The following is a 15,915-nucleotide window of genomic DNA, read 5'->3' on the forward strand; positions in this document are numbered from 1 at the left end:
CACAATTAAATGAGGCCTGGTGCTAGCTCAGTGATCATGTCTTATTAATTTGCTAAAATAGGATTAATTTAGTATATTCAAGGGTGCTGCTGTAGTACAGCTCATTTTCCTGAACACCATACACATCTTTCCTTATGTCAAAACAAATACATTTAAATATATTAAGAAACATATACTGGTAATCATAAAAGGGTTTTTATTTTTTATTTGTTAGTCTTATTTTACATAAAAAACACAAAAACAATAAGCCTGAATGTTAATATATGGTAGATTGTGAGATATGCAAACACATTCTAATATAACAATGCTTTTTCAGTCATTTAACTGAGCAAATGTTAACATTTGAGTGTCTTTTACTGTTTGGTGTTTGAATGCATGTTTAATGTACTCATTGGAAAATCATGTTAGATTTTCTTAAATTACTTCTTTTAAACTGGAACTATAATAACTATAAAGCATATTTCCTTAGTATTAATAGTTAAACATAAAAGTGGAATAGCCAGTTAAATGTTGTTTTCTCAGCAGGATATGCCTCAAGACCTGATTGCCTCCATGTGTTTTAGTACACTCTAAATGCCACAAGAAGGCCCATAAATATTAGGCATTTAGAGTAGTACTTTAAAATAGTGTTTTTCCAAAATGAGCATATAAATATTTTTAGCCTTTTTTTAAGAACTATATTTCAGATTATTATGTCAATTACAACAATGAGTCAATGAGGCCACATTTGCTGTTGAAACCAATATTCTGTGAAAAGTGTTTACACATTTGAAGAAAGTTGATTGAATTTCTGGTTTATTTTAAAATACGTAAATGATATAACAAAACAAAATAGCGTTGGGGACAATGGAACTGATAGCAGAGCTAAATAACTTAACAGAAGGTAAATAAAGGGAGACTAAATGGGGCAGAGGAACAGCTGTTAAAAATGAGGACAGCATTACTACATTACTTAAAAAGTGCAGTGCTGGACTGATATAAGACTGAAGAAAACAAAAGGGAGGTTATAGAAAAATGAAGGTACTACTTTAAATTTGGTTCTGTTATAATTAACTTTGTATTTTCTAACTTTCTTTGTATTTGAATTTTATAAAATCATCTGCAAGATACAGAATTAAAATAATAATTAAAATAATTAAAATTTTAAAAAATGTTAAAAATTAAAATATTTTAAATTCTGGTCTCTGTTGCCAATTAAATTTGTACTTTCTAAGCACAGATTTTGACTAAATATTTGTCTTTGTAAGTTGCATTTCAATAAAATCATTTGCCAAATACAGAATATTAATTATAACTATATAACACTTCCTGGAAAAAAAACATTTTTAAAAGATGTATCAAATTGAGGACAGCTTCACAAAAATAATTTTTAAGGAATTACTATTAACAGAATTTATTTATTCATCCATTTAACAATCGCACCCCTGAAGCCTACAAAAAAACTCATAATCCTGGCCCATCTTAAATTCCTTCGTACCTCTCCATCAGTGTCTTTTGTTTTGTAAATGTGTCGATCAGCACAAGCAGCATGTAGCCGGCTATCCCATCCCTATGACGGGGCTCAACTCGGGCAAAATGTGCTCCCAGCTCAAGGCTACTTATCTGCATATGAGGTGCCTAGAGTTGTATAGGGTAAATAATACAGTATACTGTATGTTTATTTGGAATACATGCATTTCATGTGTGTTCCGTGTCTACAAAGATCTGGGTAAGTGTAGGATGAAAGAAAATGCAGCGCAAGAAATACTGAACATATACCTAAAGCAAAAACTTTTTCCATGATATACTAATAATGACGTGAAGTGTATAAATGTGTAGCTTTATTTGTGTATGCATTCTGTCTAGTGCTTGTTTCTGTCTAGTGCTTAATACTCCAGGGAAAAGCATATTTAAGAGATTAACAGACACATTGTGACTGATATGCCATTTGTGTTCACATGAAAATAAAGCAAGATGAAAAGAAGGAACATTTCATTTTATTTTTATTTTCATTAGGCACTTTCTCCTAATGTGCAAATGTGAAGCCTGCACAAACAAAATAAAACTGAAACATAATGTCGCGACATAATGTCGCTAAGCCCAGGGTTCTGTCAATTTATGCTTTCTTTTCCAGCTACTTCTAATTGAATGTCAATTCATGCAGTTATGAATCACAGACTCCTTTACAATATGGAAGAATCGTTAAGCAGTTAATGAAGCTAAAGATATTGCGATCAGTTTTTGAGTCTAATGGGACAATTATTTTTCACACAGGGTACCACGTACAGCACAACCGCTTGAAAGATAAACCGAAATAAGTACCACAGTTATTTCCATTTAGTCACAAATAAACAATTTTAATTTTAAAACTAGGTTGAAGACCAGATAAAATTAGCTGAAAAACAGGTCTTCCAAATTCTGCAGTGAGGTTAAAAAATAACATTTTAATTTAATGTATATACACAGTCATAAAACTCGTAAAGAGAACAGTTAGCAATAAAAGTGTGGCTTGTATCACAGACAGAAACGTTAAAAGGCAGGTATTGTGGTATTATATTAACCAAACGTGTGCTTGAGTACAGAAGTTCATTAAAAACAAATTATTTTGAATTTATCAGTCAAAAAAAAGAGATAAAATTGACATGCATTCATTAAACCATCACAATGATAAAATCCATATACAGTAAGATGCTGCTAGAATAAGAATTCAGGATGTAGGCAAGAGAAACTACATGGGGGGAGGGGGTAGCATGAAGTTATTTAAGGATGACAGCACAACACATGGAAAAATAATCCAAACAAAAAATGCTGCATAGACTCATCCAGTCACTACTTTACGCATTTCTACAATCAAATCATGTGGAATCTTCAGACGTTTGACTTGCTTAACATAAAATGCTCTAATAAATCATGTAATTCTTTAGATGATATCTCACTTCTCTGTCCTCCTTGTGTTTTTACTGTATATAACATTAGCAGCACTTTTGTAAATGCAGTACACTTTTTTCTGTACTTTACCTTGGCACTTTGAACTTTCAGATCATTTGCTTAAGTCCACTAAATTTACTCATTCATTTAAAGTCTTAGTTATGTACATTCACAGATAATATATTATGTAAAATTTATTTAGCACAGTTTCAATGGAGAGCATATTTAGGGTTCTGCAGCAGTGTACAGTTTAAAAAGAAAAACAATGCACTCACGCTGTACACCTGGATTTGGTTTAAATTCAACTTTTGAGCGGTCATTAATTATTCTTTTGTGTTTTTTTAAAAAAGGTACTCAGTACTAAATCAAATTAGTTGTTTGCAGCATTCAGCTGAAATCTGAAGTGTAATGATCATGTTAAGCAGAGATAACTTATGTTAAGTTTCTGTAAGGGAAAGAAGGGGCCTATTCCAAATTCTGCCTAGCAACACGTTTAACCACTGTGAGTGCCGAGTTATGTGAAAAGCCCACTTGTTCTGCATTGCTGCTGTGTTCAAAAGCTGTTTGTTTATGAAAGAAATTTTATACCAACTGGAGCAGTGAGTGTGTAAAGCAACTACTTCTAGATATCCTTCTGGCAGTGTTTCCAGATTGAACAAGTTCCTGTCCAATTGGTCTTCTTTTGATCCTGTTTGGTAAATAAAAATAGTCTTGGGTGGTACGTGAAATGTTAAACTGCTTAGACTGTATCGGTCGGGTTTGTATGTTTAAGTGAACTGCTATATATAACGTGAGCAAGGAGCTTCCAATCTAGGTATCACAACACTGGTACAATCACATTTGTATCTGGACACAATATATACATAACATTTTGAATTAGGCTTGTGTGGAGAACAGGACTTGCAGGCACCAACAGGAATTCTCACAGTTTTCAAAGTTCTTGCAGTCTGGACTCAGATGTTAATATAGTCAGTGCTTTTACATGCACACACATAACCGGGTTAAGGTAAACAACCAAATTAAGCCAGAAATCTGATTTATCAATAATTCACATGTACATGTGCAATTAGCCTCATGCATCTCTCTTTTAGCAAAATGCTAAAATGTCATTAATCTGCACAAAAACAGTTTTGAATATTATCATCCACCACCATGAATCTGAAAACAAGCATGATGACTGTGATAATTTTCTTGTGTTTATTAAAGATGTTTAGTCAAACTATAGCTTTATTAATACTGTAAGATTGTTTATAGTTGTTGCCATGGCTGTGATTTAGTCCGGATGTGGTTTCTGGACAGAAAAGAAAAGAGGGGATGTTATGTTTTTTTTTTTCTTTTTCACTCATACACGTGAGTACATGTGAGCAAGAATCTATGCTTTATTTATTCATTATTTGACTCAGATTTGATTTTTTTTGTGTTTCTATTAAGCATACAATGCCATGGATTATGATTTTCAACAATAATTGAAAGAATATTGTTTAGTGATTTTTCATCACACTGAGCAAGATTAAAGTTGTTGCTTGGGCTGAAAATTGTCTGCTCAATCTAGCAATACTGGTTTCTGGGGAAAATTGATTGATTGAAAATTGACCTGGGCAGAACCAACAAGTTACCTATAAGCTAAAGTTAGCACAGTGTTAAAGTGCTGACATAATTTATTTTTTTTAATCATCTTTGAGTTTTCATTGCTTATAACATTAGCACGTTTGTTTGCATTTGGTTCTGGGTAACGCTAGCTTATGACTGTTTGGGTATGTTAGCATACAATTCAAAGTGGTGTTAAAATTTGCATACAAGTGATCTGTTGCATTTACAGCAATAACTCTGAGAACTTTTCAAAAGAAAAAGCCATTAATTAGTCATTAACAGAGGTGGGTTAATGTTTTGCATCAATGTAACTGCAGCTGTTGTTGAGCTCAATGTTCTATTTTGGTTCTTATGAAGATGCAGTGGAAGTACAAGTGCTGTGAGTTTATATGTGATAAAAAGGGTTACCTATTAAAACATTACAAGTTAAACCATGGGAGCGGCAGTAGAACTGTACAGTTTCCTTGCTTACACAAAGAATTCTTGTGCACATTTAATTCCATTAATGCACTTATGGTCCACTCATCTAAGATTCATCAGAAACTGCCCAAGTAACTGCTCACTCTCAGTTATGTAATTTTTTTGCGACCTGCATAGAAGCAGTTGTTTTTCACTCACCTGTACAGTACACAGTTAAAAGTTCATCAAAAAGTCCAGTGTCCATCTAAAGGACATACTAATGTGTACTACACATTTAATGCACACAGAAGTAAAGAGCACAGAACAGACAACTGGAGGACATTTAAGCCAGAACTAGTCTCCGCTGGTGTAGCTAACAAAATGGCCCAAGAAGAACACATGCCTCTAAATGACACCCCTGATTTAGAGGACACAGAGGATTTCTGCAATGAAGAGCTTAATGATCTAGGGAAACATTTGGAGCACAACCTAGTAGCTAACTTTTTAAAAAATATACACCATCCTTCATATTTCAGAAAGGTCTGTACAAGAAGCTATACAACAGCTTTTACAGGTATGTGAATTTCAGGGGCGGTCTGTGCATTTCACACCTAGGACTTCAGTGGCATCCTACCTAAATTAATCCACCTCTTAATACCATCATTATGATGCCATGGCTATAGAAACCATCTATACTATACAGAAACGCAGTATAACAGGGCATTGCATCACAGACTGGTATCTCATGTAGTGAGAATTAATGCCATTACTGAAGCAAGAAATCCAGTTAACACAATTCAACAAGTCTCCTTTCACTGTAGCCAAAGAAACATCACATCATCATCTGTAGCGGAAGCATCAATATTAACCTAACAAAATGACAAAAATATAAAAAATATAAATAAAATGCACCGTACTCACCAAAAATACTGATTTCATTTGTACACAAAATCCATACTCCGTTCTTTCCTCAAGAACAGTTCAATCACTATGCTGTACATGTTATCTGTGTGTTTCAGTTCCATGGAGGCTAATGCTGAAAGTCGAGTCTGTCCAGTTGTATTTCTGGCATAAGTTTTAATTCACTTTAGCACTGAGAATGTCTGCTTGACAGAAGCACTGGACACGGGGACAGTCACTGCCAAATATGTTCATTGAGCTGCATATCAACACGCGAGTTTCCCCAAAAAGTTTTCAAAACCACCGTTATTTGTAAGTGTCCGGCTGTGCTTTGGTGTCTCACTGCTAAGACAACTTGAGTTTGCAAATCCTGTGTGGCTCCAACCACCAAATCAATCTGTTGCAAATAATAGGCATTCCTAGCAATACAATTTGCAGTTCTCCTCAGAGGCTGTGAGCCAAGGGTACCATTTGCGGTTACTACATTGAAAGTGGTGGACAAACCCTCAGCTGGATTAAGTTTGCTAGCTATGTGGCTGGCTGACCTTTACTCATGATATCCAGTCTTTCTTGAAAAGTCCATTTTGAAAATAGCATTGTAAGTATATCTGCGACCAAATCAATTTTCTCTCCTCTGTCAGCCATTGTGGGTTGAAAAAACAGCTAAACCTACACGAAAATGTTTTAGCTTCATCAGGTTGCTAGAGATCGCTCTCTGACCATCTAATCATAGGATAAATATGAAAATGTCAATGTTATCGTATGCCTGCTATATGGCTCCAGTGTCCCCAACTCGAAACCTGATTGGTTAAAACAACAGTTTCATTGCCATTTTAAGCTACAGGCGTCCGCACTGTTGATTATAAAGCTTCAATGCAAGTTTCTTTTACCCTGGCAACACATGATGGCTGAAATATGATTGGATAAAAGCTCCAACATAAATATACACTACTGGAAGCAGCACAACCAAGAGAAAAGCTATGAAATGAAGAGAATAGACTATTGTGAATTATTTAATACATATTCATGGAAAAATATATTAACAAAAAATAAAAAATAAAATAAAACATAAGTTGGTGATTTTGACTTGTGTTTAGGCCAGAAGAGAAGGCCTTGCTGGTCTTGACGACTCACCACTGGTGAATTTTCTCAGCCAATGCTGCATAATTCAGTCAAGGACATTCTCAAAGAACACACAGATGTAGATGATTCAACTGTGAGACTTTCAGGACTGCCTCAGACAGCAATGTCATTACAAGATTTTATGGCATGGATAGCTCGTTATCAAATACTAAAGCAAGTTCAAGAAAGATAAAATGCTAATGTTTCTGTTTATCTATCTTTTTTTCTGTCCGTATTTGATGTCTCTGAATATCGCTTTGTCAACTTTTCTTAATTTATTCCATTGCTCATTTATTTTTTAAAGCACATATGAGAATGTAGGTTGGACAGGATATGGGTCAATTCTAGTTGGATGGGGATGGAATAAGCAGGCTATGCCTTCACCTACAGTATTATTAGTCTTGAAGTGTTAAACTCTGTATCTCTGTATTTTTTAGGTGTACACAGAGCTCAACAGGGATGCAAGAAACTACCTCAAGAGGGAATTCTATGAAAGCACTGATCGGCACAATGTTCGTCTTATTTAGATATTTCAATCTAAGAGAGGGAACACTGGACAGCTGTGGACACACCTTTCATAATATGCCTGGGTTGGTCTATATTAGACACTTGCATTGCATTGTTGTTCACAACTTATGTAACATGACATGTCACAAAAAAGTGGCACTATCTTGGTTATGCAAAACAATCAAATTGAGCTTGTGTGGTTCAGCTTTCTTATAGATCAATAATTTTCTTGTCATTTTTTCATTTTACTTTCCAAAAGACTAAAGAGCCAACTGATATTTGGACACTGGTTCTCAGGGGGTTTCCCATTATTCTTGGTGACAATCCCACAGACCTCTTATTTTCTCAGAGTATCTAAAAACACCATAGTGTCTAAATTTTGATGTTTCACCATAATTTGATAGCTCTTGTCTTTGTTAAACGCTGTGAACATAGTTTTATGCAGTTGAATAAGATATTGATCCATTTATCACTAGTACAATTTGTCCATTAAGTTAGTTTCCTGGGATTTGGCAAGGTTTCCAGACTTCCACATTCTCCCCTATCTCCCTGAATACAATGAGGCTGGATAGGTGTTCTTTTTTGGACCTCAAAGAAGGAAAATTTAACAGCAACATCTCTTTCTGAGCTCTTTCCAACCTCTCTTGGGTGATGTGTTTGTTTAATCTACTTCATCAGTCATAACTAATTCTCACCTTCCCTCATGTGCCTGACCCTTAGTGATTAGACTATATTGCTTAACATTATTGAGGGTTATTTAATGAGAAATATTATGAATGTGCTTTTATGTTGTAAGAATGCTGATGATGACTCATTCTACCACCTTGACATTGGGATCTTCCTCACTGAACACAAAGCTGCTGTGCTTTCATCATCCCTCTATCTCAGTCCAGCTTCACTGAAGATCATCATTGGGGGAAAAGTTGTAATGGACAACATTCAAGACCTGTCAAAAGCTATGTGCATCCTGTTTGATCTTACATACACACTGCACTTCAACTATGCCAAGTGTATGAAGAACACGTTCTACTGTAGTTCAACAGGTACTTCTCACATTTGGCCACAGAGAACTAAAACACCGGTTCTGAAACATTGAAAAACTAGATTGAAATGTAAGGAAATTATATGTAATTTCTTCTGTGAGAAGCAATGGTTGCTTTGTTTTTTTTTATATTTAATTGTTATTTTAATTTTTATTCAAACCACTGTATTTGTTATATTGTTATTGCTTCCTCTTTAACTCCAATAGCCTCTCTAAACCTTCATAGGTTTCATAATCCCTCTCTGTCATAAATGATACAAAGGAAACATTGAACAGGTGCTTGTTATTTTGTATTATGTAAAAACTGTCTTGAATTTAATGAGTGACAGGAAGGTCACCAAACAACAGCATATTTAGTGCTCAGTTGATATTACATAGTTAAAACATTTTGTGTGTCCTTCTCCAGTGAAGTTTAGGTTTTAGAGGCTTGCATCCAGTTTTAACGAATTTCTTTGTGCCCAAATGTTTACAAGGATATAGCCGATATCATATTCCTTCTTCAAAAAAGTTGGAATTGCTACCATGAAGTTTAAATGTCTGTTTTTACTTATCTTTTGGTTGACAGTTTTATTTTGGTGCAATAACACACTTGAAGTGTAACCTTTCAATGTCTGTCAACCATAAAATAAAATATATTGGAACATTGAAATATATTATTTCTTCCTTTCATTTTTGTTGAAACAGAATGTGTTTAAAACAGTAATCTCAAAATTAAAATACTGTAATTAAATTACTTCTATTAACAAATGATTTTATGTTCTGATAATGTTATATTTGTCAATTGTTTTATATTTTTATTTGTTTAATTGAAAATAGTTATTTTATACAACAACAGAAAAGAAATCATTTATGTGAAGTAATAATTCTGAGTAAGATTACTAATGTAAACTTGATTTGCCTAATGCATCCAATCAAGGTTCTAAGTTAATACAACTTGACCTGTTTAGTTTCACCCTATGCATGGTTTAAAATTAAATGGTTTCCATGCAATTTTCTTGTAAAGTCAACTAATTCTGGATAAGAGTGCAGGCTCAGTGGGTGTGGGTGTGCTTGTGGCAATGTAGCCAAGCATCCCTGGGGTTTTAAATGGGAAAATTGGCTGGCTATGTATTCATGTGCAGGTGTGGTCAATTCGGCCAGTTTCCTCATCGACATTCCATGGGGCATAATCACGGCACCAGCATCAACAGTAGTATGAAAAGGAGCCTGAGCAAGTTAGAAGATGGCAGAAAGAATGGTAAAAGAGATAGAATGAAAAAGAATGTAGAGGTTAAATGGAAAGAAGAAGGAAAAGGAGAGGCAGGATCGTGGCAGGTATGGTGCTTCTATAGAAAGGAACAATGCTCTGGGTGTAGAAAACGGACAGTGCTTATGGGGTAGGGTTGCTCCTTCTGAGAATCTAAAGTAGCAGGAGCAACCACTCCTTGAGATCCTGCAGACGCCATGGAATGACAGAGGGAGAAGGAGCACGGCATGCAGGACCTCCACCAAACCAAGAGAAGGCAGCAAGGGGCATGAGTCAGTAAGATGGCTGACTTCACTTGTGTTCACTTGTCTGCCGTTGACCAGACAGTATGGGTGTTTTAGATGGATGCACTAAGGTTCATAATGGCTTTTATGGTCAGATCCAGACTTTTGTTAAACTTGGATTTTTATCTTCTTTATTGGATTATTTAGTTATTGAATTTTAACCTCCATTGAACACAGTTTTTTATGAAGGATTATTTATTTATTAATGAAAACTGCACTGAACTTTGAATTTGAACACTGTTTGACTTGTAATAAAAAAATCACTGAGCACTTTTGCACCACCCTTGCTGTGATTTGTGTCTTCATTGCCCAGTCCAGTCGACCCTCGTTTGTTACTATTGATACCTGGGTTTAGGGATGACAATACCAGCTGCGGGCAACTTGAATATCACAAGTACAAGCAAAATCAGTATTCCTGTTAAGCTGTCCTTGGTATAAAAGAGAATTACATTTCAAGTGGCTACTGCCCGATAAATTAGTAAGTGAGCCTACTGAAAAAAGAAGAAAAATAATTACATATGTATAGTAAGTGTTGCCATTGCCTTTAGAAATGTTTGATTTCTGAGTCCTGAATTTCAGTTTGGCTTATATCCAAACCACCACTGCTTCAACCACAAAGATCAGCATAAATTAGAGTATCTTGAAGGAAAGTTTGACCTTCCCTGGTAGCAAGCAGGATGTTGTCTGTTTTTGAAACAGAACATTTATTTTTGTATAATATCTACAAAAAATAATTCTGTAAACACTTTTGACTTATTGTTAATAAGACAAGCCTCATTCACTGATTTTATGCACATTTGATTTTTAAATGTATAAAAAGTTCATTGATGAGGTTCTGTACAATGTTTATAATTGGATGTTGATGGAATGTCTCATTAAAACACCTGGCCTGTGGTGCAAGAAACTGCTAAAGAGGGCACCTCCTCTGGTACAATATTGGGCTTAGACTAATGGCAATAGAGGAATACAGCCTAAATAGGGTTGTGTGAAGTAAACATACAGATGGGGTTAATTGATGTTTCATATTCCTGCCTGGTAAAGTAACCTTAACAGTGTCTGAAGGAGGCAAAATAGAAATGAAAGCAGGGTGAGGCAATATTTCACAGCTGATGAAGGTGAAACATGAAGCAAAGCTGGAAAGAAAGGAGACTAAATAGAGAGGAGTGTCAGAGTAAAAGGAAGATGAATTTTGAGTTAAATGAAAGACTTGGGGCTGAGGTGTTAAAGTGCTGTGCTGAGAAGCAACAGACAGGTGGTTTAGGCATGAGAAGTGAAAGGCGGAGGATGATTGGGTAAAGAAGAACATTAAGATAGAGGTGGAACAGATACAGCCAAAAGAAAGGCCATGAGCTCAGAAGTGGTGTCAGATTATATGGAAAGAATGGGTCTTGCACTGAAGGATGCCCATGACCGTAGAGAGTGGAAGAAAAAAAATTAGGGGGTTACTGAATAACCTGGGTAAATGTGGAAATTGCCATTAGTTTGGAAATGATGATGTTGGTGAGGAAGTGGATGTTAAGCTTCAGAAGGTAGATGATCATTAATCCCTTACTATTACTGTACATCAGAACTGGAGTAATTTCTGCTGCAAATGCATATGTCATCTTTTATTACAATTTTTCAAGTTTTATTTTTAATTCATGCTATTCATTAATTATATTAATTGTTTAGGATAGTGTTTCCCAACCTCGGTCCTGGGGGCCCACTGTGGCTGCAGATTTTTGCTTCAACGAGAATCCTAATCAGTGACAACACCTGATAACCCTGAGCTCATTTAATTAGCTGGTATTTTTTTTACTCTTTTTCTACATTCAGAAAAGCACAGCAGTATGATTTTTACATGTATAAGACATTTAGAAATATTTCTGCTTTTGCTATAGATTTAAATGTTTAACTGTTGATTTCATTATATTTGGCCCTTTCACTGTGCTGTTTTCCCCCTTTGTTGTATCTTACTAATGACAATTAAAAACAAGCAGAGCAGACATGCAGGCAAACAACACAGAATCATGAAAGGCTGCAACTACATTAGCGTTAGACCCAATAATTAGTAAATAATGGATTAATTAAACAATTAGAACACCTGGAAAAGTAGAATGAAAATCAAGATGAAAATATTGTTAAAAAGAAAACAATATATATTACTCCCATATAACTGCTTGGTACATTTTAATATTTATTTATTTTTACAAAACTTTGTTTTCTAATTTCTATATTGTTCCCAAAACACAGAACTTGGGAAATAACAGTTCACTTAATTAGCCCAGGAGTCTAATTATAAACAGAAGCTGGTTGGAACAAAAACCTGCAGCCACAGTGGGTCTCCAGGACAGAGTTTGAGAAAGACTGGTTTAGGTTATGCTTCAGTAAATTTACTTGCTAGCTTTAGATATTTTATCAGCTAGTTTTAGACATTTAAAATATCAATCTGTGATCACAAATGAGTTACAAATTGCTATTGTTTGCTGATACTATGGAACAAAACGTTTGTCTGACTTCCTAAGTTAGTCGTTAGAATGCTTACCTATACACGCATAAGTATGCATATACAGTGTACATAAATGTAGATATATTCAGGCATGTGGATAATCTGCTGCAAATGTAATATAAACAGATGTATTTTTTTTTTAATTTTCACCTGGTTTAACACCCATGAACACAATAATTTAAAGATTCTTGTCTATGGTCCTGTGGTTCTGGCGGACATCATGAATGATTTTTTTATCTGTTCCGTGGAATCATTTAAAAGATTGACCATATTTCTTCATCAGGTTTCATTATGATTTTATAAACCAGTCCACATGGACGGGCATTTAGAACACTTTCTCTAACAGCACCTTACTAGAATGGTGAATTCCAACACTCTACACAAGTAAATCAGCTTGACTGAATTTATCTTTAATTTATGGATATTAACCTTTTCTTTAACAGAGGTAAGAACTAGTTTTATTAAACAATCATCTCAAAGGAATAATTTAAAGAATTACTAGATGGTTCCACACATTTTCAAGGAGTACCATATTGTACATATGTATAAACATATATATGTTATTTGTATCGAAATGATCTAATATACGTGATATAGGTTATAAAATCCGAATATAGAAACAAAGGTGAAAAAACATCGAGTGAAAAATTACCAGCATTTAGTTCCTATATGGCAAAATGGCACTTACTACAACAAACTAGTACAAATTTAGTAACATTAGCCAGCATGTAAATTTGAAACATTTGGAAATAATCAATAACTAAATCAGTACACAGTAAAGGAAAATGAAAAATTATTGAAACATTGCACTTCTTATCATCCGAAGAAAGTTTATTCTGCAATTTTAAAAAATAACTTAATTGCAGTATACCCATAAACATATCAACATGGTATTGCTTTTGCAAAACTAGTATAACACAAGTTTGATTTGCATAAATATTTGCATTGTTAGTATGCTGTTTGTTTGCAAGGATAATTTGACAATAGGTAGCATATTGTAGATCTATTTTAGTGTTCGCCTTCAAAAGCAAGCATACAGTACATTAATAATAAATTCCGTAAGACAAGTAATTTCATAAGAAATTTAATGAATTAACTGAACATGTGTGTTTTGAAGCAAAGAAGAAAAAAAATCTTCTATGTAACCCAGAACAACTGTGAATGTAAACACTTTCTACCTGTTCTTTATTGTTCAATGTAATTGTATATTCTTTCTATTATTCCCTCTTGTAAACAATAACATTTTTTCTGAATGATAGTCTGAAACAACAGAAAATGAAGAAATACAAAAAGAAACTACAAAAACAAACACTCACGCAAGGAGCATCATCGGTTAAGCTCAGTCATTTCCATTGATTTGCACCAAGAATACTGAATAAATGGTACCTTCATGAGATAGCAACTGAATCGTCAAATACACTTGGCTTTGGAGGTATACTCTGCCCCACCCTTTGGACAGTGTTTCCTAGATTGGAAAGGACTTTCCCTACTGTCTCTTGTACACTGAGTCAATCCATTTACTCACCTCCATCTTCCATTTGGCCAGCCACTCATCTCTCTTCCTCTTGCTAACGTAATAAGGATCCCCAGCCTGGAAGGTTATTCTCTGCAAGGGCTTCTGACGTAGGCTGACTTCCCAGCCCAGTCCCCCACGAAGTCTGGTTCGAGTTCCCTGCTCAAATGAATAAAAAGAACACGGGAAAACAACATAAATATTCTGTCGACTAAGTGTTTTCCCTTAACAAATATTACTTAAAGTGATTCCAAAAACCTTTAGACTCACCACTGTGACATGGTGACTCCAGGATCTAGAAAACTCCTACTCTACAGCTAAGTAGACCTAATTGATATTTAGTGAAACTTTTCCTCAACACTGAGGCATTCACTTTTAATAAGGAGGCTGTGACTATTCTGGTAATCATACTAAGTAATAACTTTCAAAAAGTATGCCTTTATGCCTGACTGTTTCTCCTGCATATTCCCTAATTTAAGTACTTCTATGGCATAGGGTAAAGCTGGGTGATGATTTTTATTTATCAGTTAACCAAGTGTATTTGATGGGTACAATTTTTATAACACTCAGTACCATTTATTATCATTGTACAGTAGACTTGATAGTCTCCTTTTTCCTTTGAGAGGTCCAACTGAGCATTTTCTTGTGTTTATGAACTACTGGGTGTGTAACCCAATAGGCCATAGAAACTCTCTCCTTTGATCATCTTAGAATTGCACTTTATAATTCATGCTTCTCACAATTAAATTCAGTAACAGAGATTCCTGTAAATTAAGCACAGTATTGAACAAGAAAAAGAAATACACCTGTCACTCCAACATGTGCTGTAAGGAAATGCTCTTCTATCTAACTGGTGCAAAATTTTGAAGCTCAAAGCAGTTTACTTTAAAAGATTTACATGTCATAACAAAGCATAAGCTAATACATCTATAGATCAAGTGATCTGAATGTCCCAAAAAGCAAATGATCACTACGTTTTAATCGAACAACAGCAAGACTTCTCACATCAGTAAGACTATAACCTTGAATATACCTTGGGCATGTTTTCTAGTGTATTGTAGTGATGAATAATTAAAATGCAGTGAAATTCTCAATCTGGTGATGGACCAGACATCATTCGTCTATTGGTTTATTATATTTCATTAACAACATAATGGCATATTATTTTTCAACATATCAATGTTTGTTTTAGGTTATTCCTTTAACAAATGATTATTTCTTCAGTAATAATGTTCACATCATTACAATCACATAAATGACTTTTCTTGCTTTATTTCAGTTCAGACTACATTACTCTGAGATTTGAAATTCTCTGATGGTTATAAAGCTTTAGAAATAAGAGCAAGTATAATAAATAATTTCATATTAATCAATATCTTGATGTATGTATGCATGGTTGAAAATTCCAGAATGAAGACTTTTGTAAAATCATTTATAGTTTTGGGAAGTGCTACAAATGCCTTTATTTTGTTACATTTTGTTACACTAAAATACACTATATGCCCATGAAGAAACTTAAAGCTTGCATTTCAATATGAAAAATTCGAGACCTTGCATTGTCAATGGAGATGACCCAAAAGTAAGAAAATGTGTATTCATCATATATCTCTTGTGTCTACACTGTAGCTTGCACTGGTGTATGTGCAAGCAATAAATGTGTCTGCAGTGCATAGTTATATAGCCAACTGTTTAACCTCTGCTCACATGTGCACACTTCAAAGCCTCTTGATAATGGACTATAAAGAACTCACCAGCAAGTTGTCAGCCACAACTCTATAAACCTCTATAAAAGGAAGATCAACTTTTTTTTATTTTAAAGATGCCATACTGCAATATTGATGAAGATTAACCAGGAAAATATAATCTACATGTGAATGCTCTGGGATTTGATTATACAAAATAAGTAAATTTTTTTTT

The 15,915-nt window shown here is 34.5% G+C and overlaps 1 protein-coding gene across 8 annotated transcripts in view; it reads right to left on the reverse strand.

The window, feature by feature from the left end:
- The window catches only part of dnmt3ab (DNA (cytosine-5-)-methyltransferase 3 alpha b), a 592,789-nt gene that overhangs the window by 162,059 nt on the left and 414,815 nt on the right, over positions 1 to 15,915 (reverse strand). For 5 of the 8 annotated variants that reach the window (XM_039748774.1, XM_039748772.1, XM_039748776.1 and 2 more), the window contains one exon: positions 14,011 to 14,160. The exons of 1 other annotated variant lie outside the window; for it this stretch is intronic. In XM_039748774.1, coding sequence (XP_039604708.1) covers positions 14,011 to 14,160 — 150 coding nt within the window. The remainder of the gene's footprint in view (positions 1 to 14,010; positions 14,161 to 15,915) is intronic. 2 more of the 8 variants (XM_039748775.1, XM_039748773.1) reach the window with 1 other exon arrangement.

The sequence above is a fragment of the Polypterus senegalus genome, chromosome 3 (genome assembly GCF_016835505.1).
Source record: "Polypterus senegalus isolate Bchr_013 chromosome 3, ASM1683550v1, whole genome shotgun sequence".
Taxonomy (NCBI): domain Eukaryota; kingdom Metazoa; phylum Chordata; class Cladistia; order Polypteriformes; family Polypteridae; genus Polypterus; species Polypterus senegalus.